The sequence below is a fragment of the Cimex lectularius genome, unplaced genomic scaffold (assembly GCF_000648675.2).
Source record: "Cimex lectularius strain Harlan isolate CLEC.00 unplaced genomic scaffold, Clec_2.1 scaffold1, whole genome shotgun sequence".
Taxonomy (NCBI): domain Eukaryota; kingdom Metazoa; phylum Arthropoda; class Insecta; order Hemiptera; family Cimicidae; genus Cimex; species Cimex lectularius.
Genome location: NW_019392813.1, coordinates 4,291,600 through 4,317,384, shown reverse-complemented (window position 1 = coordinate 4,317,384; position 25,785 = coordinate 4,291,600). Strand labels below are relative to the sequence as shown.

Sequence of the window (25,785 nt, the reverse complement as noted above, 5' to 3'; positions counted from 1 at the left end):
ATTTTCCTTAACTTTTGGTATCTTACAATTTAACACAAACGGAAGCCAAAGCAAACAACAACAAGCCTTCAAGGACTGTTATAGCTTTATTTTTGGTTCTACCAATCGCCACGCTCAGCAGTGCGGAAAAACTAACGTTTAACATGCTGGGATAAGAAGATAGCGTTCACGATCTTACTGGACATTTCTCTATTCGAGTTAGCACGAATTAACATCTTACAAACATCGTGAATGCCCCTAATCTACAATGGTCGTAGAAAAACGCAATCAATGGTTAATTTACAAGAGCAATTAGGTAGGCTTGCTCTCACACAAATGGAACATCGGGTCATCACATCCCTTCCTAGGAGATCTTGCGGCCATTGTCTTTTCAGTCGAGGGGGAGGGTTTGAGAGGATCGTCAGGAATGCAAGGTTTCTGATCTCCTGATTTACGGTATTTGGGCGGTTTTTATGAAATTTACGGTAACGGGAACGGATTTCATCTTGAACGAAGGGGAAATGTAAGACTGTATGTGTAATTAGGTTCGATATATAAAATGGAGCATCTAGTATTTTTCATAGTATTAAGGACTAGGCAGTTTGAATGCGGTAGATGTTGGAACTTTTGGCTGAACTATCGTGACATAACCAGCTGACGTTTCAGTCGTGTGTGAGGATTCCTCGACAGGCGTTTGTCGATGTACAGTCTGAGGTACCACACCTTGTCCGCTGTTGGGAGTGGAATATTATTTAAGAAAACAGGAAGGGAGATCTTTTTACGGAGAGTGGGTTGGATTTGTCTGTGTTAAATTTTCTACTTTTCTTTTTATAACAAGACTAGTAGTATGAGCTGTTGTTGGAGATTTCGAGTGAAAATGACAATGTCGGAGTTGCTACAGATAATTGCTGTATCGTCTGCAAATATGAATGTGGTGGTTTCCGGATGTCATGGCATCTCAGCTGTGAACACTTGGTATAGTTTGGGGGCCAGAACACTACCCTGAGGAACACCAGCATGGATTGTACTACTCCATACTAGCCAATAAGGATAAAATTAATACCCACTATGGATAAAATTTTAGAACAACTATTGAAAACAATTCTTCCGACTCTAAATTATCAAAACATAATCCCAGACCATCAGTTTGGTTTTCGCAACCGTCATTCAGTTGTCCAACAGTGCCACCGCGTGGTAGACATTATTTCCTCCTCCCTTGAGAGGGGACAGTACTGTTCTGGAGCTTTTCTTGACTTAAGCCATGCTTTTGAACGAGTTCGGCACCTGCTTTTCTTGCTCAAGGGCATCCTTCCATCCACCTACTATTTCATACCGCAGAGTTGACCGATTCTTCCAAGTCATCGAAGGCCATTCTCTCTCTGCATATTTCCGTATTTTTATACTTAAAATTAATTTGTCGGGCTTTCGTGCAACGAAAAAAGTATAAAATACCTATATTCTCTTTTTCTGTCCCTCTCCTTCCCTCCATCACACTTACTCAATCTCTCTCACTCACTCCCTTTCTCATACTCTCTCCCTCCCCTGTTATTTCTGTCTTTCTTTCCCTCTCCCACTTTATCTCCCTTTCACTTGCTTTTATACCCTCTCTCATTCCATCTCTATCTGTCTGTCTGTCTCTGTCTGTCTGTCTGTCTGTCTGTCTCTCTCTCTCTCTCTCTCTCTCTCTCTCCTCTCTCTCCCACTCTATTTCTCTTCCTCTTTCTGTCTTTCTCTCATTCTCTCAATCTCGCTTTCTCTCTTGTTATTCAGTCATTAAGAAAACAGGGAGGGAGATCTTTTTACGGAGAGTGAAGGTAATGTGGTTGGATTTGTCTGTGTTAAATTTTCTACTTTTCTTTTTATAACAAGACTAGTAGTATGAGCTGTTGTTGGAGTTTTCGAGTGGAAATGACTCTGTCTGTCTGTCTGTCTCTCTCTCTCTCTCTCTCTCTCTCTCTCTCTCTCTCTCTCTCTCTCTCTCTCTCCTCTCTCTCCCACTCTATTTCTCTTCCTCTTTCTGTCTTTCTCTCATTCTCTCAATCTCGCTTTCTCTCTTGTTATTCAGTCATTAAGAAAACAGGGAGGGAGATCTTTTTACGGAGAGTGAAGGTAATGTGGTTGGATTTGTCTGTGTTAAATTTTCTACTTTTCTTTTTATAACAAGACTAGTAGTATGAGCTGTTGTTGGAGTTTTCGAGTGGAAACATCTCTATCTGTCTGTCTGTCTCTGTCTGTCTGTCTGTCTCTCTCTCTCTCTCTCTCTCTCTCTCTCTCTCTCTCTCTCTCTCTCTCTCTCTCCCCTCTCTCTCCCACTCTATTTCTCTTCCTCTTTCTGTCTTTCTCTCATTCTCTCAATCTCGCTTTCTCTCTTCTCATTCACACTCTTTCTCTACCTCTCTCTCCTTCTTTCAGATATACAATAATTAATATTTTATCAAATTTACATTTGTTTTTTATAATATTATTTTTTTTAAGTACTATTTTTATTCAATTTTTTGAACAATTAGCTTTTCAATAGTCATTGAATCAATAACATTCAACAGTTTAATAATCACATCGACACCAATTTTTAATGTTTTATGTACATTTTGTATACTGAAGTTCTTTACAACAAAACAGTACCCCTGAAGAACTCATTAAGCTGTCTAAGAATATATCTACTTCCTCAAAACTGTTTTTAATGATTTGCCTAGTTAATAAATATAAACACTTCTAAATTAAAAATTGTTCCTCGTAAGCTAGACGAAGGAACTGAGGGTTTTTCCTTCTTTCAAATTAGCACTGCACTTCATTTTTTTAATAGAAAGATAAAATTAATAGAATTGGAAATAGTTTTATGAACTTCATTATGTTCTTCTTGAATGATCCAGAAAATATAGGGCGACGGATAAGTCTATTGAGCTTGGACAAAGTTATGTTGAACTTTTTTTGTACGGTGTTTTCCCCCTATGCGGTGACCGAGTAGATGAGAGTTTTGTCACCCTGTAAATATTTACGAGCCCACGTTCAATCTTTCCCGCCCTCTTATGAACCTTGCGGTCTGAGTTTAATCGAACCGTTGTTTGCAGATGGGGAAGAAAGCCGTTGTTGCTCAGCACGGGACCGATGTGCCTCGTCTCCTGGGTCCTCATACTGGCCACAAGGGACCTTTCGATCCTGTTCGTCGCCAGGATCATCCAAGGAGCCGCAGTTGCAGTGGTCTATACAGTCGCGCCGATGTACATCGCGGAGATTTCCGAGCCTAGGATCCGAGGAGAGCTGAGCGGACACTTCCAGACGATGTGGTACGTCGGAATTCTCTTTACCTACGTGACCGGACCGTATCTCTCCTACCAAAACTATACCTACTGTTGTGCAGTCATACCTTTGATTTTCTTCGCCACGTTTATAATCATGCCCGAATCCCCTTACTACTTGTTTATGGTCGAAAAACCGAACGAAGCGGCGAAGGCGGTACGTTGGTTGCGCGCAACCGACGATATAGAAGATGAGTTCGAGTCTATCAGGTATTCCGTCCAAGAAGATATGAAGCAGAAGGGAAGCTGGAAGGACCTAATCGCTACAAAAAAGGACAGAAAGGCGTTCTTTATCGTTCAGACCGTCTGCGCGATCAAATACCTCAACGGGATGCCGGCTGTTGTCACCTATGCGGCGCAGACCTTCGCATCTGGACCCATAGGAATACTAAGTCATCACGAATTGACCATAATTCTCGGTGTACTGCTTTGCGTGACGACTTTCTCTTCGGCATTCATTTCTGATTCTGTGGGGCGAAGACCTCTACTCATTATTTCGACCCTGGGATCGGTCTTCTTCAACATAGTCGTCGGCACGTACTACTATCTCATCACGGTCGCGAATGTGGACGTTTCGGCGTACCACTGGATCATGTACATGGGGGTAGCAGGCTTCTGCATGGTCTCGAACGTCGGCCTTGGACCTCTGATGCAGACGATACAGGCTGAATTTTTCCCATCGCACACGCGCGCCGTCGGCAGCGGCGTCACGGAAATAACCGCCTCGGTCGCGACTTTTATCAATCTGAAACAGTTCCAAACTATAACGGATCTATGCGGCGTTTATATGAATTTCTGGATATTCGCTCTTTTCGGCTTCACAGGAACTATCATCATCTGTTTCGTCATCCCGGAAACGGCGGGAAAGAGCCTCGGCCAAATACAATCCGATTTCCAGACGGAAAAGTCAAATATATCAAAAAAGCCAAAGACAAATGGAATTGAACTTACTAAGTATGGAAACAAAGAATACAACTCTTCCAACGGAGTGAAAGTTTAAGTTTAATTCGGAAAGCCTAGCAAAATACATAAATAAACTAAACAAGAAAAAGTGAACGTGCACAGCGTTATCAGCATAACGCTCATAACTTTTATTGTGTATTTTTTTTCTTTGAGTGAATGTAGCACTAAGTGATGAAAAGTGACAATTAATAATTAATTATATATCAGTAAAAACATTCCTTTTCTAGGGTGCTAAAACATTTATTGTACATACATTTTGGAATAATTGTTTAAAAGAATGTCAAGTAAATTTAAAGAACTGTAAACTTTTCATTTATTAGAGTACACAAAAGCCTGTAATTACGGAAAAATTAATTTATACAAGTTTATAGAATATTCGAGAATGCAATATTGAAATAAAAAACTATATCAATCTTTGAAAATTTATTCTCTGCATTGACTTAAAAAAAATTTGTTAAAACATTTTAAAAAATATTTTTTATTTAAAAACAAATTTATCTTTTGTATTATCTAATTGATAGTTTATTGTATTATATAATTTTTCACGACAAGAATGAATAAAATATCTAAAAGTTTTACTCCTGCTGAAAAGAATCAAACAAAACTTATTAAGTATTATAAGCTATTGAAATGTCAATAATTTTTTAATTATTAATATGTAAAATTATGATTTTTTTCAAAGGTACTTAAATGTTTTCTTAGGTTAATTGTTTGTTTTAACTTTGAAATTTGTGAAAGAGAGTGTTTCATTGGCTGTGAACTGTATGCAAACCCTTTGTCGTAATATTATTTTTGTATTAATAAAACACGAATTGAAATTACCATTAGATCATTTTATTTTGTTTTCCAAATAAACCTCCAAACAGAGAGAATCAAATCAATTGGTTCTTCAAAGCGAGAATAAATAAGAGAGGAGGTCGAAAATCAACAAACAGGCTATTACTTCAACCTGTGGTGTGTATTGGCTGGATGAAAAAAAAATTCATGCTGATTCCTTTTATACACAGTTATCTTTATAATTAAACATTCTTGGGCTTATTAAATAACATTTGTTTTATCGGTAGAATTAAGTCATCATGTTAAATATTTACATATACAATATTATTTTTGTTTTGAATTAAATTTTATCAAATTGTAAGTACTGTTGTATTGACCGTTAAATTCTTTCCAATTCTCTTGGAAATACACTGGTTTTGGTGATTCCATTTGGCACATATACAAACAACAAATCCCATCTTGGAGCATGCAAGGTATAATTATCCATAAGAAAACTACGGATATTTCAAATTCAACCCACATAATTGCACTGATTGACCTTGCGATTTCTTTATCATTACTGGAAAAACCAGTTTAATTGGAAATGGCTATCATTTGAATTCGAAAGGCACTTATGTTGGTATCATTGGAATATGTTATATCGGCACATCCCCTCTTTTGAATTTTAGTAAGAATATTATTATTATTCTACGAACAAAGTGTTGTCGTATTGGTAGAATTTAAAATGCAGCCAATTGCAATACTACAAGAGTGTCAAAAAGTCGGAATTTAAGATTAAACATAACTCATACTACAGCAAAACCATCACAATGCAAAACTTACAAAATTAATATAAACAGAAAAACCTACTACACTAAGTTAATTGACTACCTCATCCTGATCTATAACAGTATCTGTTTGTTGATTTAAATAAGCTTATCCGCACATGTTTGTGCATAAACACACACATGTGCAGAGTTGAGCGTATCACTTCTCGCATTTCACCAGCAATTCCAGTTTGTAATTGACAGTAAATTACCGACAGGCATCGATAATCACCCACCGTGGTTGGGCTCGGGGAGCTGCAAACAGGTTTTAGGTCATTTCATCCCACAACGCATTCTGTTTCTTAAAAAACCATTCACTCGCTATAAGATTATCTATTGTTTTTTCTGTGCACATTTTTAGTATATATAGCCGTATAACCCGTGCGTTGCCCAAGGGATCATATAAAGTTTTATTTTAAATATATTTTTATTAGGTTTCGTGTTCCGCTTGACCAAATAAATTCTTTTCAATTAATTAAGGTTTTGGTTGAGATAAAAAAGTGAGTGTCTTAAGGGGGATTCGAACCCACGACCTTCGGCTAAATACGTCGCTGCTCTACCACATGAGTTATCGTGACATTGATCCATTCGGACACTAACTTCCCATCTCAACTCCACCTTTTGAATTTTCCCTCCTTTTTGCCATTTTCAAGTGATCGAGCAGCGGCGTATTTAGCCGAAGGTCGTGGGTTCGAATCCCCCTTGTGACGCTCACTTTTTATCTCAACCAAAACCTTAATTAATTTAAATATAATTTTGAGTAGACACATTTCAATTGCTTGACGGGGTATATATAAATTAAATGAACATAATTTAAAGTTTAAACGTGTGAAAACTTTATTCATACCTTCAGCAACCACGACTGGATGGAAATTGTATTCAAAATCCGAATTATACTGAAATGCAATACCATCTGGATTTATTAATTGATTTATTCGATTCATTTGCATGCATAATCGACTATTGTCACCCAGTTCATTTTGATCACAAGGGCAAAGATTGTCTTAATTCTCTAATTCTTACTCGACTTGCTTCATTTCGAGCTTCGTGATGTTTTGACGATTTAGTAGCACGTGAGTGTGGCATTTGAAATCTGCTTTGTTCATTTCATTGTGCTCTTTCTCCTTCTGCTATCTTTTATCTGGAATTCTCATGGCAATATTCGTACTACTTCCAATATTTCATCGTTTTCGAGGCATATTAAACAACCAGAAAATGGAATTCCAACAGGAATTCTACCAACAGCAGTGTCAAAAAGATAGAATGTAAAATTAAACATAATTCATAATATAGCGAAATCGTCTCAATTAATTACAAAACATTGAAAAACTGAGCATTACGGAACTTGGCAACTTCACATTTAATAAAATTCAAATTAATAAATCCAATTGGCAAAACAACAGAACTATGTATCATATTTTATTTAATTTAAACTGACCGAGTTCGGAAACACAAAATCGGCTTTTATAGTCTTTATCTTTATACACTAAATAAACGTTCACTTGGAGCATTTTTTTCAATTCTGATTGTTTGGCTAAGTGGAAGAGTCGTCGTTAAGGTCACAAGCCGGTAGTTCGTTGTCCTACCTACACCACTGCTGCCTATATTAAGGATATGTTATATCAGCGAAACCAAGTCTGTAGTTTTGCGACTGTATTGTATCAGTAGTTTTGCAACTATAACCGATTCAGTCTTTTTTGCGACTATAAAGTGTTAGCGTATTTTTGCGTCTATTGACTGTCCCCTCCTTCAAATCGGAATTGGAAAGACGCGTATCACACCGGGAGCCGAACGCCTGACTGGACAGCTGACAGCTGAGAAAACAGATGTGAATATGGATGCCACACATTCCTGAAAAAACTCTTCTTTTTGTCACTCTTGAGGCCCATTGTTTGTATGCTTACTTTATGTTATTAAACCCGCCCGGCACTAATAAAAACAAAATGTGAAAATTTCATGAAATCGGTTCAGCAGTTTTTTTTATCATTAACACACATAAGAACATTCACTTTATATGTATATATGTAGAGAGAGAGAGAGACTGTGTTAGAAAAATAACGTTTGATTCGTCGTATTTGATTTTCTTAAGACCATCTGCACTTCGATGTACTTAGCTAAAGCCAATTCGTACATACTGCATTAATAAAATACCTATTATAATAAAATAATGTTGTTATGAAATTAAAGAAGTGTATGCTTATTTTCCATGTAAATTTTTGAAGAGTTTAGAAAATGCGAACTTGATATTATTCTATCAAAATACGATAAAACAATTGATCTGCCGATAAAACAATCTCAATAATTATTGTAAAATTTTTAATAAATAAATTATGCTTTAACGAAAAGTACAAGAATAACAAACTTTTTGATATGCAGACCCAACGTCAGAAGGCACGTTAAAAATATCAACATCATTTGAACTGTTTGCTGGTTCTGACATGTGCGTCATCTGAAGAGTTCGCCAAGGTAAACATAATAATTACTTAATGCAAAGATGTTTATTGATTTACATCATACATACACGTTGTTTTTAATTACTTACAGGACTATTTTTGTTTCATGTTGACCATATTATTAATGTGACACTATCGTATTGAATGGTTTTGGTACTTCGGTTACCACCTTACTTTATGAGTTTATGCAACTAAAATTCAACGCCTTCGCCGCAGACAACAAATAGTCCTGGTCACCCTGGGGGGTTCGGATATCAAGAAAATTCCTGAATCCATGTAAAATGGGTAACACTATTCTTTCCCTAATGCGGCAATCGATTCAGTCTCGAATTCCCCGAAATGAATCGCCCGGTCGTATATCCCATCTCAGGGCGATAATAAGGGCTGAAAAATTGTAGCCGGCCCTTGTGAATTGATGGCCGGCTGGAGCTGCCCTCCTAACGAAGCCTCAAGGGATGTGTCCTCTATATCACGTTCCTCTCCTCATTTCACTCATAACTAACCTAATTGACCAGCCGGGCTGGCGGCTAACGTAATTTCCCAGGGCTAATTCATGGTTTTACAAGGGATGAAATTTAATTAACGCCCGCAACTACTTGTCCACATATCTCCACGGGCGACACTCCCAAATATCTTTAATACCTAACGACCTAAGTGACAATTTCCTGAATAAGTTTTGTTAATCGCCTACCTTCATTCTTGTTGTTAAAAAACTTCATTACAGTTCGTGGTCCGCTTGACCAATTAACTTTTTACAATTGATTAATATTTATTAAAGGTATTTGGTCGAGATAAAAGTCACGATATCTCAAGTGTTAGAGCAGCGGCGTATTTAGCCGAGGATTGTGGGTTCGAATCCCGCTCATGACACTGACTTTTTTATCTCGACCAATACCTTTCATAAATATTAATTAACTCAAAAAAGTTAAAAATAACAATGAAAAATAAACTATTGTTTAAAAAAATACACTTGAAGGAAGCAATTTTTAATTACAATTTTTTAAAGAATGTCTAATCTGCTCTTAAAGTTATCGAGAGAGAAAAAAGCTGTAATAAATTTATCCTAAATTAATGGATAACTAGCAAGAAAAGCACAAAGTCTTCGATCATTGCTTGATTGGTAAAAAAATGCCAGATTCAAATACTCATTTCCAAAAGGTTGTACGATACAAATAATCAGGTAAATCCGTCACGATATATGAATACTTAAATTTGTAAAGTTTGTGTAACACTTCAGAACGGGAAAACTTACAAGGGTTGGTACATCACGGATTTGGACGACCTTTTTTATGGTTTTGCCAAAATAACTGACATATCGGTCATTTCTTGTGAATAGACCTTGGTGTCGCCAAAAAGAGTTTTGAAAGTTTTCCTTTTATGTCGCCGTTCGGCTTGCTCAAATCAACTATATTAAGATATCATTTTACATCATTTTTTATGTAAATTGCAATAAAAAAATAGTAAAAGCTAACAACTTTTATCAATATATAAACAATTTCTAAAAACTAAATACTCATCAAGTTCATATTTTATTGTCGTAAAACTAATATGAAATATCGTTTCAGCACCTCTAGAAACACTTAAATAAAATTTTGTTTTAATTTAAATTTATCAATTTTTTTACCCTTAAAATTTTTCTATTTTTTATGATATTGTTGTCGAAATGTCTGATTAAAATGATTAAAAAACGGCTAAAATATTTAAAGAAAAAGTCTTCGTTTTTTCTTTTGTGTGCTTTTGTTTATAAGGTTAGCGTGAGGTTTTACAACTTCTGTATTGTTCTTCTTGTTTTGTCCAATTTTTCCGCTTTGGTATTTGGCTTTGTTTATTGTCTTTTTTCTATGTTTTTTGTTTCTTTTTGTACATTTTTATTAAGTTAAAGTTGGCAAATAAATTTTGCCCATGTCAAAAAGTAGAATTAGTAGATTAAACCAACTCCATATTTTCAACCTCATCAAAACTTTTTCCCCATTTAGCATAAAATTTCTGCATATTGGTTCGATGTAATTAAAGAAAATGGTATATCGTTATAAATCTTATTTAACCAAAAAGTAGTTTAAAAAAAATTAAAATATTTCATCAGAAATCAATACTTAAAGAGCTACGGGTAGAATTTTGACACAAACCGTAGTTAGTCGAAAAAATATAAAATGGTGATTCAATATTAGTCAAAAAAATTGAAAGTTGAAATTTATCGTTTTTTTTAAATATATTTTTATTTCGCCGTTCAACGCGCTCAAATTAACTATGCGATTACACATACATCTTACAGCATTTTTTATGTAAACTGCAATAAAAATGTAGTAAAAGCTATCAAAGTTTATCAATAAGCAAAAACTTTTAAAAACCAATTTTTTTCTACTAAACTAGGTCATACAATATTTTCATAAAACTAATATGAAATTTCTTTTTATTACCTTGAGAGACCCCTAAATATAAAATTTTGTTTGAATTTAAATATATCAATTTTTTGTACCCTTAAATATTTCCGATTTTAAAGAAGTCGTTATCATAATATCTGATTTACCCGGCTATAATTCAAAAATGGCTGAAAGGATTTTAACGACAAACATACTATTTGAAAGAAGAGAAACGTAGCTGTTCAACGACGAAAATAACATAAAAATATATAAAAGATTTCTATACAAAAATACTCAAAATAGGTAAATTATTTGTCAAAAATTAACCTCGTTTTTTTTTTAATGGAAATAATAGTCCGATGGTAATTCAATTAAAAAGAATTATCAACAATGAAAACCGGTCTCTTAGCTTTTGAGAAAAATGTTTTTAGAGCTTACACAAGGAATGTCACAAGAAATGAGTTATGGACCGACCCACGTTTAATAGTCTTCGACAGGATTATCACTCCTTTAGTTAGTATTTTCTCCTCAAAAATACTTCCAGATAACCCTCGACGTCGGTTGTGCGCCGCAGACCCCGGGATCATCTGAAGGAGGTGGACCTCCGAGACCGATGACGTACTCGCATGCAATAAGGAAATCATGCTGTATGTAGGGTAAAATATATCCTCAAAGTTTAAAGGTCCATTTTAAATTTTTTGCGTTGTCCCCTTCCCAACTCAGCAGCGAGACCGCACGGACATCTCGGCTTACAATACAGATCCTCGCTTCCCGGCTGATACCCACGTCCTGACGACATGAAGCCTAGGTGATATGGGGTAAAGCTTGATGGGTGATTTGACGAGTACAAAATATTATAAACCAATTAACGATGGGCACGGTTCCTCCAGGTGAATGTAAGAAGAGGAAGAAAGGAAAAAGTACGCCTGGGTCTGTACGGCTCACGTATACAGGCGATGGGTTATGTGGAAGGCGTCTAACAGACTAACCTAATGAGACTGGGCAAACTAAAATGATTGATAACGACCAAATTACAGGTCTGTCAGTCCTTAGGTCACAGAAAGAAATTTTAATAATTAATTCAAGAGAAATTTGGAAACTGCGAAGGCACGGAAGTCATCCAGTATATCAAACACCTCAACCATGCAGAGACATTAACAGTAACCACAAATTCAGCATTATATATATTATCCAATCGTTTCACGCCGTTTAATAACGACAAGAATTTCCTTTTTATTGCTGCGTAATCTAGGATATAATTTTTTTTTTAACCGTAAAGCCATGTGTAATTACTTTTAGCGAGCATATGCTCTTGCCCTTTCATTAAATCCCCTACTTACGCATTAAGCCCATTAGATTTATCTTTTACCCGTATGTAGAACAAAACGCTATCGCACAAACAAAGTTTTTTTCTATTTCTTTCTCCCCGTTTGAGTCAGATTTTAAAACAATGGGTATTTCACGGTACAACAAAACAGAGCAGGTTTAATTTTATCTGCCTTGATTACCTCAAAAAAACCGAAAGAAGTTATTAAAGTAAAAAAAAATTCACAATCTCTCCTTTGAAAGGTAAACAGCGATGAAATTATTTATATTCCTATGAAAATATCCTTGTTTAAAAAAATTCACAGATATCAGCCGTTAAGATTTTTGTAATAAGACCTAAATCCTACGGCTCAATTATCTGGTGGACCATCGCTCAGGCTACCCTAAAACTGTGAAATCACAATTGCACTAGAAAAACTGCTAAAATCTACCTCCATTGGACATATTTATACAATGAAAAGCGAAGAAAAGCTCATTTGCCTCCAGAAACAATCAAACTGGATGGCAACTAAAAAGTCCATACAATAATAATTAATAAAATCAGACACCTACATTGAGAAATATGGACTGACTACGTGATCACGGAAACATTCTTTACAAATCCCTGTAAAGGCTCAACAGCTACAAAGGAAAAGAAGAATTCAAGAGGAAATTAGATGTAATGTATGGTATACAGATGGCTCCAGAATACATGAAGAAACTGGATTACGCGGTTTTTTCAAGGCTTAACTAAGCATCCATTAAAAACTAAATTCGTCATTGAATGTATCCAAAATCTCCAAAGCCTGGGAAACACAACAACCAGATGATATCTTGTGTACCATGGCACAAGGGAATTTTTGCGGACACACTGGCCAAAGGAGGACTGCAAGACTAAATAGGCCCTGAATGAATCCTCCATCACAGAATGAATCCAAAAAAGACAAAAGGAGAAAGGTATAATTTCTAGGGCTGCTAGAAAAAGCAAACATATGCTAAAACAAGCCTCACCAAGGCTGGCAAACTCACTGTTACTTTTAGAAATGGCAAAACTGAAAGGAGGATATACCGATCATCATCTGAGAAAACTGAACATGTGTATAACGATGTGCAAGGATAGGTCATGTGAATATGCAATGGAAACTGAGGGAGGAGATACAGAAAGATGTCTTATTCGCATGCCAACCGATGCCACTACTCCAAAATACAATATTACTAAAAAGTAAAAGGTACTGGTACCAGAACGGGAAGAATGGGCCATACGAACACCGCTAAAGGCTAACTCCTACCAATTCACTGACGGCTCCAAAACCGACAAGGGCACGGGGGCTGGAGTCTTTGGGATGATCCCACACCGAACTGACGGTAAACCTAGGTAAATTTGCTATAACTTTCCAGTCTGAAATCAAAGCGATTGAACTAAAAGAAATAAAATGACTAGGAATACATTCTTGGAAGATAGCCATCTTCTCGGACAGTCAGCGAGGTGAAGGAAGAGTGTTTGGAACTGCATGAAGGCCTTGACGGAAGTCAGGGACCCTAGTGACGTAACCAAGGCAAGGGTTCCTGGTCATTCGGGGCATAGAGGCAACGAAAAGGTTGACATGTTGGCCAAAAATGGGGGGGGGCAACAAAGTCTGAACCCTACTATTCCTTAGCATCCTGCCACAAAAGAGGATACATCTGAAAATGGATCTTTAATAAGTCCGAAACATAGTAGAACAATAACACAGGTTACAAACGAGCTCTTCAACAATCTCTACAGGGGGTAAATAAGGAATTTAAAGACAAGAAGGGCCTAGAAATTTCTGTGCAGGATCTAACTAACGGTATACTAAGCTTCTACACCGAAAACTGCATGGAAAAATAAGGCTCAATAAACAGCCATATTTTTTAGCCATAAAGCAGTCTGGTGGTAAAAACACCTAGAATGACTGAGAGCTCGAGAAAAGACTTTACTCAACCGAGCCAAGGCCCATATTCAGAGGGATACATACTCCCATACCTGGAAGTCCAAAACCTGGAGGAACATTACCACAGGTATGGGGTACGCGAGGAGATTCATAGAAGTACCATTCAAAAAACATACAAAGAAATTACTGAAAGGCAACCGCAACCAAAACAGGATTCTGGTTGGACTCCTGACAAGGCACTACTACTTAAGAGAGCATATGCACCGTATAGGAGTGCAGACAGAAGAAACATTGTGCAGATACTGCCAAGAAGAGGAGGGTTCCGCAGAACATATTTTATGTTTCTGTGAAGGTCGATGTTGGGGCAGGTTCTTGCAACTAGAACAGGAGAAAAGCAAGATCCTACACTAAAGAGCCGCTGGCAAGGCTATGGAGGTTGTTTAACAACGTGAAACTGGCCAGTGGATGAGTTATAAAAACTGGGTAGCACAATAGATCTACACAGGTCAAGGTAAAGAAGGCCTTGTGGCCGTCTCTTTTATCCCCATCCCAACCGCTAAATGGAGACATAACCTGAGATACAAAGACACCCAGCGTGGAATTGCTGCAACGACTTCTTCCGATCGAGTCGATTGCACTGAAGTAAGAACTAGGAAAGTGCAATAAGCCGAAAGGCTGCAGTCCCTCAAAAACAAAAACCCACTTCCTAGTAATCAAAATCATCAAGATTTTTAGCATTGATAAATTAATTATTAACTAAACAAATGTTAATTTTGGTTTATCGTAAGTTATTGCTTGTTGATTACTATTCCAGACAGACAATTAATTTTATTACATTATAATATATTTACATGTTAATTTTTCATTACGAAACCCTAGGAAACATATATTGCATTTTTGACAGAATTGTTATCGTTTATTGAATTAAAACTCGACCACTGAGTCAAAATTTGTTACTATCTCGCCGAACGAATTAATGACTTTTAAAAGCGTACCAATTGTTTCCTAATGTCTTCCAGTCGATGATATTTTATTTCAGCTTAAAAGCGATACTCTATCAAGGAAATGGTTCAATTCAATTTTTTATGTTTGTTTTAAAATTTTAAACACAAATGAGCCGAGACGGGGAATCAGATAATTAGACCTGATCCGGCTGATAACCGGCGTTGTATCTAGTTTGGCCTAAACCTGGGCTTATTAACCAATCGATCCCGGGATAAACAGAAAGTGGGATTTAATTTTACAAATTCTTATCTCTATTTACCTTTTTTCTCTGTTGATATTGTGTCTGATCTTTGTCTGATCTCTTTTTCCCAAGGGATCTTCATTGAAGATGAAGATCATAAAAAATTGAACAATTCTACGTAAAAAAACACAATCAAATCAACTTTTGGAACATGTTAGTTAAAGTTTTTAAGTTATGATGAAAGATTTAAGAAAATGATGAAAAGAATGAATAGAGAAAAAGGAATCTTGCAACTTTTTAAAAACGCTTACGATTCGTTCTTGTGGCAACATGAGCATGCTTTTGTTATTTAAAAAAATTAAAATACCCTGTGACAATATCCAAAACGCTTTCATTGCTATCGGTAAATGAATACCTGATCGAAAAATGGTCATTCGAAAATAAACTCTAAGTCAGTCCAGAGAAATCAGCAGCTCTGTTGATGTCAAAGGAAAGGAAAATAAACTTATCGAAGTATTTTTAATAGGAACAAAAATTGCAGTAGTAAGTGAACTCCGTGTACTGGGAGTGTGCCTCCTTAAAAAAATGGACATGGAATAACCATATAACCAAAATATGTGAAAAATCGGCCGGTCTCATTCATTTTCTGGCTACGTCAGCCAAGGTATATTGGGGGTTGGGCAATGTGATCTATGAAGGGGCTGTTGCGCTGGGCCCATGAACCAGCAATAATATTTTTTTTTAATTAGAAGTGTCAAATGCAAAATTGGTCTCAGAATCATCGGGGGGTTTCGTACAATATCATATCAGGCAGCCACTGTCTAGGGCAATATTACACCCATGGATATAAAAGTAAAGGAATTGGAAAACTTATATTATGCCATAAAAGTTCCACACATGGGTACACCCCCCCCAATATGTATCCGATGAAGACGTACCCGCTACCACTGGATAAGCTACAACACTTCGTGCTTCGAGGCGTATACAGTTGGTAGTCGCATTGACGAAATGGTGGGTTGCGGAGCGATCATTTTTCAGGACGGAAACTAAATACAAGTTTTACAAAGAATTCACTAATTTCGTGGTCAACTTGACCAATTAATACATTACAATTAATTTATCTCAACCAAAAAATCCTTAATTTACAAAGAATGTTGCCATCATAGTGTACTAACAATCAGGCGGAGCTACTAGCAATTGATGAGGCCTTAGGATGGATGGCTTTTACCCTACAATGGTCAAGGTGAAGGAACTCTGCAGGTGAAAACAGATAGTGCAGTCGCTCTTGTTGTGTTCAATGCCACACAAATCACAACATAACTGCAGAATCAATTAGGAATATGCTGTGCCAACTGCGGAAAAATCGACGTTAAAATATTACCTTGAGGTGGGTCAGGGCACATTACTTCCCGTATACTCGGTCCTCCTAAAAAGCACAATGTGGATCTTTAACGTCCGCACCTAGCCTATTCGGCCTTATCGGACGTTTTGATTCTCAAGATGAGAGCTGACGCACCTCCGCATACGACAGAAGGGTGCTCCTGCCGGAGCATTGGTGTAGAGGCAGCTCAGCTCCCCTCTTGCCCATTTCGAGTGGTCGGGTCTGCATTAATCATCGAATCGTATGCCGCGCGCAAAGGGCTACCTAAGCCGAAATACATCAGCCTGGTCTCCCGCGCACTCCCTAGGTAGAGAAGGCCACTCTACCTCCCAGAGAAGTGGGGCTTCCCTAGCGTAGAAACTACCGGATCCGCTCCAGCCGCGGTTTTGCTTAAAGTGGAGTTGTTAACCACCCCCTAGAGGAGTACCGCCTACGGTAAAAGCCTCCAATCGAGCTCAGCCTACACCTACGTGCAAAGCATACTCGAGTATGAGCAACCGATTCACAACCCGTTCACATCCGCCACTACTCACGAATTCGAGAGACTTTTCAGCATAATCGTAGCGTCCTCAACGCTTATACGCTGCCGTCCGATCCACCGGATCCGTGAAGCCGGGTGTATAATGATGGTCACAGATAGAAGTCAGCTTCCTCTCTAAGTACCCGCCAGGGGTCTCGCCACGGCCAACTACGAGTCCATTCCCATTGTAACGGGGGATGAACCGTGGAACATTTCTGTTACCCCATAGTACAGATGGTTATGAACCCTCCCCCGTCTATGCAGACAGGATATGGTGCTCTAACCCTCGTGTACCCCTGATAAGGCACCCGCCGCCGAATGCCTACCCAAGGCCGATACGAGTACAGCTTGTGCTTTAGAGAGGTTGCCAAGCCCTTAGGGCTGCACCATTATTTTGCGCTCGGACACCCCCTATGAAGCCAAGGGTTGGGAGGGGTCACAGGAAATAATGGAGGAACCTGGAGTGAGAAAGGGACGGGGATGAGGACACGAGATATACCTTTCTTGGGCCCCGAGCCTTAACCACACCACCCGTCGTCGTTCCAGATTAAGTGGGCCACGATTCCCTGGGTGGATGGGGTCAAGGCACACGTGGGATACCAGGGAAATGAAAAAGCCGACGAGCTGGCGAAAGATGCTGAAAACAAGGTTTTGACTATTTCATTTTTTAAAAGTGTCTCTGTCCTACATTAAAATACAGGAAGAAAACCTAAGCTTACAAAAATGGAACGATATGTGGATAAATGCAGATGAGGGCATAATTGCGAGAAGCTACTTTCCATCATTTTACGAAGAAGGAACACCTTCGACCACACATACAAGACAACTATGGCACTCACGGGACGCGGGAAAAACTGAGCATATTTGAAACATAAGCACATCAGCGAAAATGAAGACTGTCCTTGCGGAGGTGGGGACAGACATGGACGCACATCATCCACGAGGGTGGGCTGTACTAGAGCAATAGGTACAATAGGTATTCTGAGTACTGGAGGAAGATGGCCAGAGGAAGAAAACAGGTCTACCAATATAAAGAAGTCTTTCTGAATTTCGTTAATTCAGTCAACTTTAAAGACTTATATACCATTCATTAATCATATCATAAATAATTCATTTATTGCATCTAATGTAAATAAAATAGCTTAATATTGAACACTGCAGTTAAATGTAAACAAACAAAAGAAAATATTGGTGTAACAAATTTAGAGAAAACCCGTAATCATAATGGGAATAAGTCATAACAAAAATAATAAAGTTCCTCACTGCACGATTACTATACTGGGACAAAAAAAGACCCAAAACCAGCAGCTCAATCAACTTATATTTTTTATTTAATTTTATTCTTTAAAATATGAAAATAAAGACGCTGTAAATGTTGGCAAATTTTATACCTATATTTCAAAGGGATGATCCTTTTTTTTTCACGATCGGATAATTCTATTGGTATTGAAGGGTGGATTTCCAGCGGGGGGACGTCGGATCGTTTGGTATGCGGGTGGACAAGACGCAATCATTTTGGAATTCCAGGGGAGTCCGCCCGACCCGTGGCCTAATGCACGAGATTACCCAATCCAGGAATAAAATCTCCCACTGTTGTTCCCGAAGTATCGGCACAGGGGATCTGATTATTGAGTAATTTATATGTCGGCCTAGTTATTTGGGGAGTGGATTTCAAAAAGGGCCAGAACCCTGGCAAAACAATTGGTCTAACATTGTTACCTGGATGAAAGCCAAAGTACGAACTTTATCTTTTACATTTATTAGTAACAGGACTTCTTTGATGACATCTTTCGTACAGCGTACATGCTTTTTTAATCAATCCCAACTAACTAAAAAAATCGTTTGTAAGTTTATTAATTAAGTTTATTAGTTAATTTTACTATAGTTTGGCAGTGTCCAATCATTCTGGCATACCTGTCACTGATGTTTTGAACACTAGACCAACTACAGATATAGTTTTTTGGCAGGCATGCTTAAATGCATTTGATAGACAAACCAGACTGATCGGAAACGACCAAACACTTTCAACACTATGCATATCTCAATAAAAATCTTACAATGTTTATTTTGTTATTATGCTATGCAAATAGGATAAACATTTATAATCTCGCTTCGGGACAACAACTTAAAATCTTACAGACAGTTTAATAACAAGGTCATTGTGTCAAGCAAGTCTGTTTTCCTTGGAAGTTGACCATTATTTCTTATTGTTAGAAATCACTATTCTTAAGGTAGTGGTCGCAGTGTGGTGAAGACAGTAGCATCAGCCTCAACAACAAGTTTCACGATCTCATAACTTTTGTCTAGATAATTAACTAAAGAAGATGAGTTTAAATCCAAATCGGCCTAAATTGAGATAAAGATAGGTTATAGGAAGATAGGATAAGACCCGTTTGATGTCGATACTAAATCAGTGAAAATTAGGGAACACCGTTTGTCCAGTTTAAATGGGTTATCAAACACTGACTGCTCGGGCAACTGGTCAAATCAATTTGGGGGTTTTGACCCCAGGGAGGCGATCGTCTTGAAAATAATCTGAGTGAGTCCAAAAAGTCATCAATATAAAATTGCTGCTTTGTTATAAAAAGATGGGAGAAAAACTACTGAAAACCAAAAATCATCTGGGGGCGAGGATTATAAGCACAGGTGTTCTGTTTATCAATAAACCTGGCTTGCCAAGAGGTTATGGAAAGACATGTCCAGTCTTAACATACCCAATTGGGAAGTACAAGTCTCTGATGTCTAGGGGTAAGCAATTATGAAGGCACTTTCCTTTCCAGGGTATAGAATAAGTGTAACCAGCAAACAGTAGTAGGGTGGAGGATCTTCTCTCTCCCCAGGAAGAGGTGTCTCACCTTATAACCAATTCTAAATCACTGGAATAAGGATTCCATGCGGATCTACTAAAATATGAAGAACGTGGTCCTGGTTTAAGAACAACATGTACACGACCTGGAGGGTGCTCGTCAACCGGGCCAGAGATAGGGAGTTTATCTTTGCATGTATTTCCTTATAATATCCTTGGATGGCACTCATTGTCTGATAGAACCTCAGAGAGTTCAGACATCAAAGATCTTCAGTTTGATACAGCTCAGCTGCGTAAAGGTGGCCATTCACGATCACTCCAAATGGAACCACGCCAAGCCGTACAGCTCCATTTGGAGTGCCTGAAATTTGAGGGGGCATTCACGACCGCTCCACAGCCAGTCGCTCCGAACATCAACCAGCGAATTACCTTCTCAAAATGGATGACGATCTCTTGTGCTACTCTTCTGTTTATTTACATATTAAAAGAAAAAAATCGAAGAGGAAATGGTGTAAGAAGTGGATCCCGAGCAGAAGCCTTAATACCCACATCAATTTGATGAAAGATCTTTCCCTTGAACCTGCTGATTCGAGGAACTATTTAAGGATGGATTAAACGTCTTATTTATTCATTATATTTAGTGTTCTATTGACCAAATTACTTCTTTCAATTATTTAATCTTTTTTGTAAGGTTTTGGTTGAAATGAAAAAGCTAGTGCCACGAGCGGGATCTGAATCCATGGCCTTCGGATAAATACGCCGCTGCTCTACCACTTGAGCTATCGTGACTTCGATCCTCTCTGACACCAAAACATGGCAAAAAGAGAGAAAATTCGAAAGGTTGAAGGTTGAGATGGGGAGTTGGTGCCTGAGTGGATTGACCTATCGAAGGATAGCTCAAGAGGTTAGCGCAGCGGCGTATTTAGCCGAATGTCGTGGATTCGAATCCCCTCGTGACACTATTTTTTCATTTCAACCAAAACCTTACAGAAAAAAGATTAACGTCTTATTTATATTTTCTCCAGCTTGTTACCCCCTTGATTAGAAAACAAAAGACAGTCATGAGAGAAATCATCACTACATGAAGGGTTGGCAACCACATTATGATTTCTCGCTACAGGGATGAACTACAAAGAACGTAAGTTCTCTACTACGATTTCTGATCATTGTTAGGGGTAATCAATACAATATCAACTGGTTGAGGATCGAATTTCTTTTATTTCTATCGTGGTAATATAATCATTGTCCACTACTTTCATAAACATGGTAAACGTTCATACAATTCAATCACCTCAATAATAAAATCTCGATTGGATGTCATTGCCAATAAAGAATAAACGTTTTTGACTTTTTGAGATGTTTGCTCAGTGAGAGAAAGACGGAGACTGCGCCAAATAAACGAGGGTTTTCCCATTCACGACCAGGCCTGCGCGCCAAAATCCCCACCCTCCACGCCAGGTTTTCCCATTCCGAACACGCCATGCCGTCGTCGCGCCATAGATATTTGGAGTGGCGCGATGGAGTTTGGACCGGTCGAATATTCAGCACAGCTGGGCACGCCAGTTCAGTTTTGCCATTGACGTGGTTTTTGGAACGGCGTCGCTCCGTTTGGACTGCTAGGAGCGATCGTGAATGGCCACCTTAAGGCACAGCCGGTTCAGTTTTGCCATTGACGTGGTTTTTGGAACGGCGTCGCTCCGTTTGGACTGCTAGGAGCGATCGTGAATGGCCACCTTACGGAGCCCACATCGGGCATCTACTCTATGGGCTTGGACAAGTCCTACCATAAGCTCTGATGTTTTGGGGCAAACAAGAAGGGTATAACTTTCCTTTCATTTTCCCTTATTTTCCTCCTTTGCTAGGCAGATATTTACTGGGTATTTAACCCACGTCCGTCAGGGCACAAACAGTAAGGGGTCTTTGGACACCCGGGCGGGGTATATCATTCCTACCTAAATAAGCGGGGTATCATTCCTACCTAAATAATAACTCTGACCCAAGAAATTGTAGACTTTAAACAGTTTTATCAATGAAAAGGAAAAGTCCAAATGTACTTGTGGCCGTCTTAGTTTGAAAAAACAAGAACCTTAGCTGAAGTTTTCTGTCAACCCGAACTGGAGATACAGTTCGTACTCTTCTGAGGCTGGCTGAAGAATATAGCTAGAAACCACAAAACATTTTAAAGCCATGTGCATGGATGTGTCTGTACGGGCACTTTTGAACTTACCCTGGCATGGAACCACCTCGTCGAATGGAAATTCGAGAAGTTTTTGGCTGTACAATTTTTCTAGTGGTATACTTGCTCATCTGAGAGGCTCTCCCCCTAGGTGGGTGAGTCCCATACACCTTTGGGCCTGGACAAGTCTTACCCTCAGCTCTGGCGGCTACGGTACCAACGATGGAGATACGTCCCGATCCTTTGCCCTTTTTGCTTAGAAGATGTTTCCTGAGTACTGAATTCGACCAAGGAATGTGATAAGGTCAAGGCAAGTCAACTTCCTGGATCCAAGGATAGGACTGGGCATATGACCGGTCACTTTTACTTTACATACGGACTTAAAAGATCCCAAGTCCGACGCGACAAGATGAAAGCAATCTGTCTGATTTGAACATTAAGTTCAAAGATTTTTTTGAACGTAAAGCAGAGGCAGTTGATTTTTATAGATTTAGCATCTTTGTGATTGGTTTAAATATGCTCTTCTGTTCCAGTTGGTGTTTTTTTTTGTTTTTTTTTTTGTGTTTATCCAATAAATAATTAGATCAAGGACGTTTATACTGTTATTGTGGTCTGTTACTGTAAGGATTTCATCGTCTAATTTGTATACGTGCGAGAATATAGTAAAGTTATTCAGTTTAGTGATAATACTTCTTTTTAGAGTGGTTTAAGTTGAGTTGCTTCCTACTGCATCTTTTGTTTTGTTTACTCCATTAAAATTAATTTAGCTTAGAGCTTAGCTTTTTCGTCAATATATTCGGTAATATTTATTTTATATATTATTTCCGATACGATTTATCTTTGGTAAAATGTCTTTACCAGACAGAAATCTTGCTTGAGATATTCATGTTGAACGGTTTACTCTCCCCGGCGAGCACCGTGCGCAATTTGGGAACGAGCTTATCGAATAAGTCACCTGATTTTTCCCAAAAGCTCCCTCCAAAAGGCGAGAGAGTTGCAGAACAGAACGCTTCAAGGGTGAGAGGGGGAAATAAATAATTTACGACTCGTTTTCCACTGAATCGGAAACTTTTTGTTAAAGGGGGCACCCTTGGGAAATGCGTCGGACGATCCGGACATCCGGCAACACTCCTACATTTCTTCACGGCCCATTTTCTCAGGGAAAATGACTATTTCTTTAAAAAGGAGACAGTTTTTTTGCAACCAAGATCCGCCCCTCTTTTGAATCACTTAGGAATTAAACGACGATGAGGCTTTTGGGGGAAGGCCATTCGCCGTTATATTGCCGGCATCCGCTTCCAACCCCTCATTGTCAATTCTTTTTCTGAGGGAAGAAACTCAACTGGGCTCGAAACAACTCGTAAATCAGATTATCTAATGATTTCTTATCTCAAATAAGGATTATAGTGAATTGCGGCCTAGCTAATAGCTTGAAATTACTCGGCCCTAAGCAAACAAATTAAAAATTTCCTAAGTCGTGTGAAAATAAAAATTATAATTTCTTTTTTATTTAATTTTTATTTTTGTTTTTATTCTTACATTTACCCTTTACTTGTGCATTAATTTTTTTTTATTGACTAAAGTTTCAATCTATGTCTCTTCTAGACTTCTGAACCGTAGTAATTAAAACAGAAAAACGTTTTTGCCAGGTGTTTATAGAGAAAGAAATACTCTTTGAGCTCAAGACAAAGAAGTCATCAGAGGGTTAAAGTAATTTTAAACGGAGTCTGCTTTACGACCTAGTGCACTGCGACTAAAATTAGTCACAAATAGTAATTCTTATGAAAAGGAGAATTTCAGTGACATCCTTTTTATCTTTTTACCTAATTTATTTACCTGCGAGACGAATTTATCTTATCTGACGACTCTAATCAAGGTGACGTTATCAATTCAATATTAAACTTTTCCCTCCACCTTAACAAATAAATTATTTATAAAATTATGTATTGTACAGACGCTAGAGAACATTTATTGAACGAACATTAAAACACCGTTATCTTCTTATAACTAGTAAATAGAAAAAACTAATTTTAATTATAAAAATTCAGAAGTAATAGTTTAATCAACAAAAAAGGGAGAAAAAATTGAATTTATATCACAGTCTGGCCTTGCTGATGATGAAATCATATGTCTTTTTTTCTTGATGGGGTGGAGAGTGGATTGAGAGCTTTACAACCCCGTCTTTGTGTCTGTGTGGACAGGAAGAGATTGATGAAGTCTCTCGTAAAGAAAAGATATCCTTTCCTCGACCTTTCATTAACATCCTTGGGAATAGGCCGGAAAGAATCATCAGTCTTAGGCACAGATTGCAAAGAACTATATTTTTTGTTTGTTTCATATATGTCAATAGTAAATGACATTAAGTATTGGATGGAAAAATTCCGTTCAAAGATTCACGAGAAGTTAAATCCATTACAGTTTGTGGTCCGATTGACCAATTAACTTTTTTCAATTAATTAATCTTTATGAAAGGCATTAGTTGAGATAAAAAAGTCAGTACCACGACCTTCGGCTAAATACGCCGTTGCTCTACCACTTGAGCTATCGTGACTTCGATCCTTTCGTACGCCAACTCGCCATCTCAACCTACAACCGTTCAAATATATATGGGCATGGTCGTCTTGGTTTGAAAAAACATGTACCTTAGCTTAAGCTTACTGGTCAGCCGGTGCGTACTCTATCTTTTTGGGAACTGGCTGAAGTATATACCTAGAAACCACAAAACGTTTTAATGCCACGTGTATGATGTGTCGGAGGTGCGCTTTTGAACCTGCCTGGCATGGAACGACCTCACCCGTTGAAAATATATCAAGTCCTTGCATGTACAATTTTTCTGGTGCATCCTAGCACGTCTGAGAGGGTCCCCTAGGTAGGTCAGTTTCCCTATGGGCCTGGACAAGTCCTAACCTCAGCTCTGGCGTCTAGAGGTAACCAACAATGGAGGCACTTCCCTTTCCTTTCCCCCTTTTGCTTGTAAGGGGTTTCCCGAGTACTGAATTCGACCAAGAGACGTGATAAGCCCGGGTATGTAAAATCTTCCTCGATCAAAGGATAGCATTAGGCGTATGAGAGGATGAAAAATCAGTTCTGTTTGAACCCCTTCATTCTCTTCACCTTTCATCTCCTGCATTGTGGGCAAAGATATCAAAGCGATCGTTTTTGTTTTACCACTCCTTTTTCACTGCGCCAAATATACCAAGACGCGCTATATGGATCTGCTGACGCTGATGTTTTGGCCCTCGGTTAAATCCCATCAGCTTGGGATGATTAGCTAGAGCGCGACGTCGAAAACCCCGCCGAAAGCGACACTTTCAAGCAGTATCCACTCATATTCATCTTCCGCTTTGTGGCATTCATCACCGATTATCTGCGGCGGTTGATAAGTGACAAGATAAACGCATTTGAAATCGAGGCTTTGATGGATGTGGAAATCCTCACCTTCGAAGAGGAATGCGAAATTCCGGTCAATAGTATTAACCTGTTTTAAGTCTGGAGTTCTTCCTTCATATCTGTCGTCTAGGAGTTACAAAATATAGAGTACTTCCTTTTCTTTTCTTGTTGTTTCTTTTCCCTTTATTTTCCTTTCCCTTTACCTTCCCCTTTCTGCTTGCCAGATGTTTCCATCTGCAGTACTCGCACAGTATTCAATTGTCATTTTTATTGTAAAAATTCTAATTATGTCATTTTTATTTTTTTATTCATCAGCCTAACATCAATTTTTCTTCCAACCTAACTATTATTAGCATGAAATTTGGTCTTATGTACCAAACCAGCAAAGATAGGCATACCAAAATGATTGGTAATGAAGAAATTTTAATTCATCCCCTTGCAGAGAGATGGAGAAATTTCACAATATATTAATTT

General features: G+C 38.2%; 2 protein-coding genes across 2 annotated transcripts in view; one reads left to right on the top strand and one right to left on the bottom strand.

Annotated features, from left to right (window-relative positions):
• LOC106661649 (facilitated trehalose transporter Tret1-like) overlaps positions 1-4,665 on the top strand; it is a 43,531-nt gene extending 38,866 nt beyond the window's left edge. Inside the window, exon 3 of the mRNA XM_024228347.1 lies at positions 3,048-4,665. Coding sequence (XP_024084115.1) covers positions 3,048-4,275 — 1,228 coding nt within the window. The 3' untranslated portion in view covers positions 4,276-4,665. The remainder of the gene's footprint in view (positions 1-3,047) is intronic.
• Positions 1-25,785, bottom strand: part of LOC112127381 — a 683,298-nt gene that overhangs the window by 458,690 nt on the left and 198,823 nt on the right. The window lies entirely within an intron of this gene.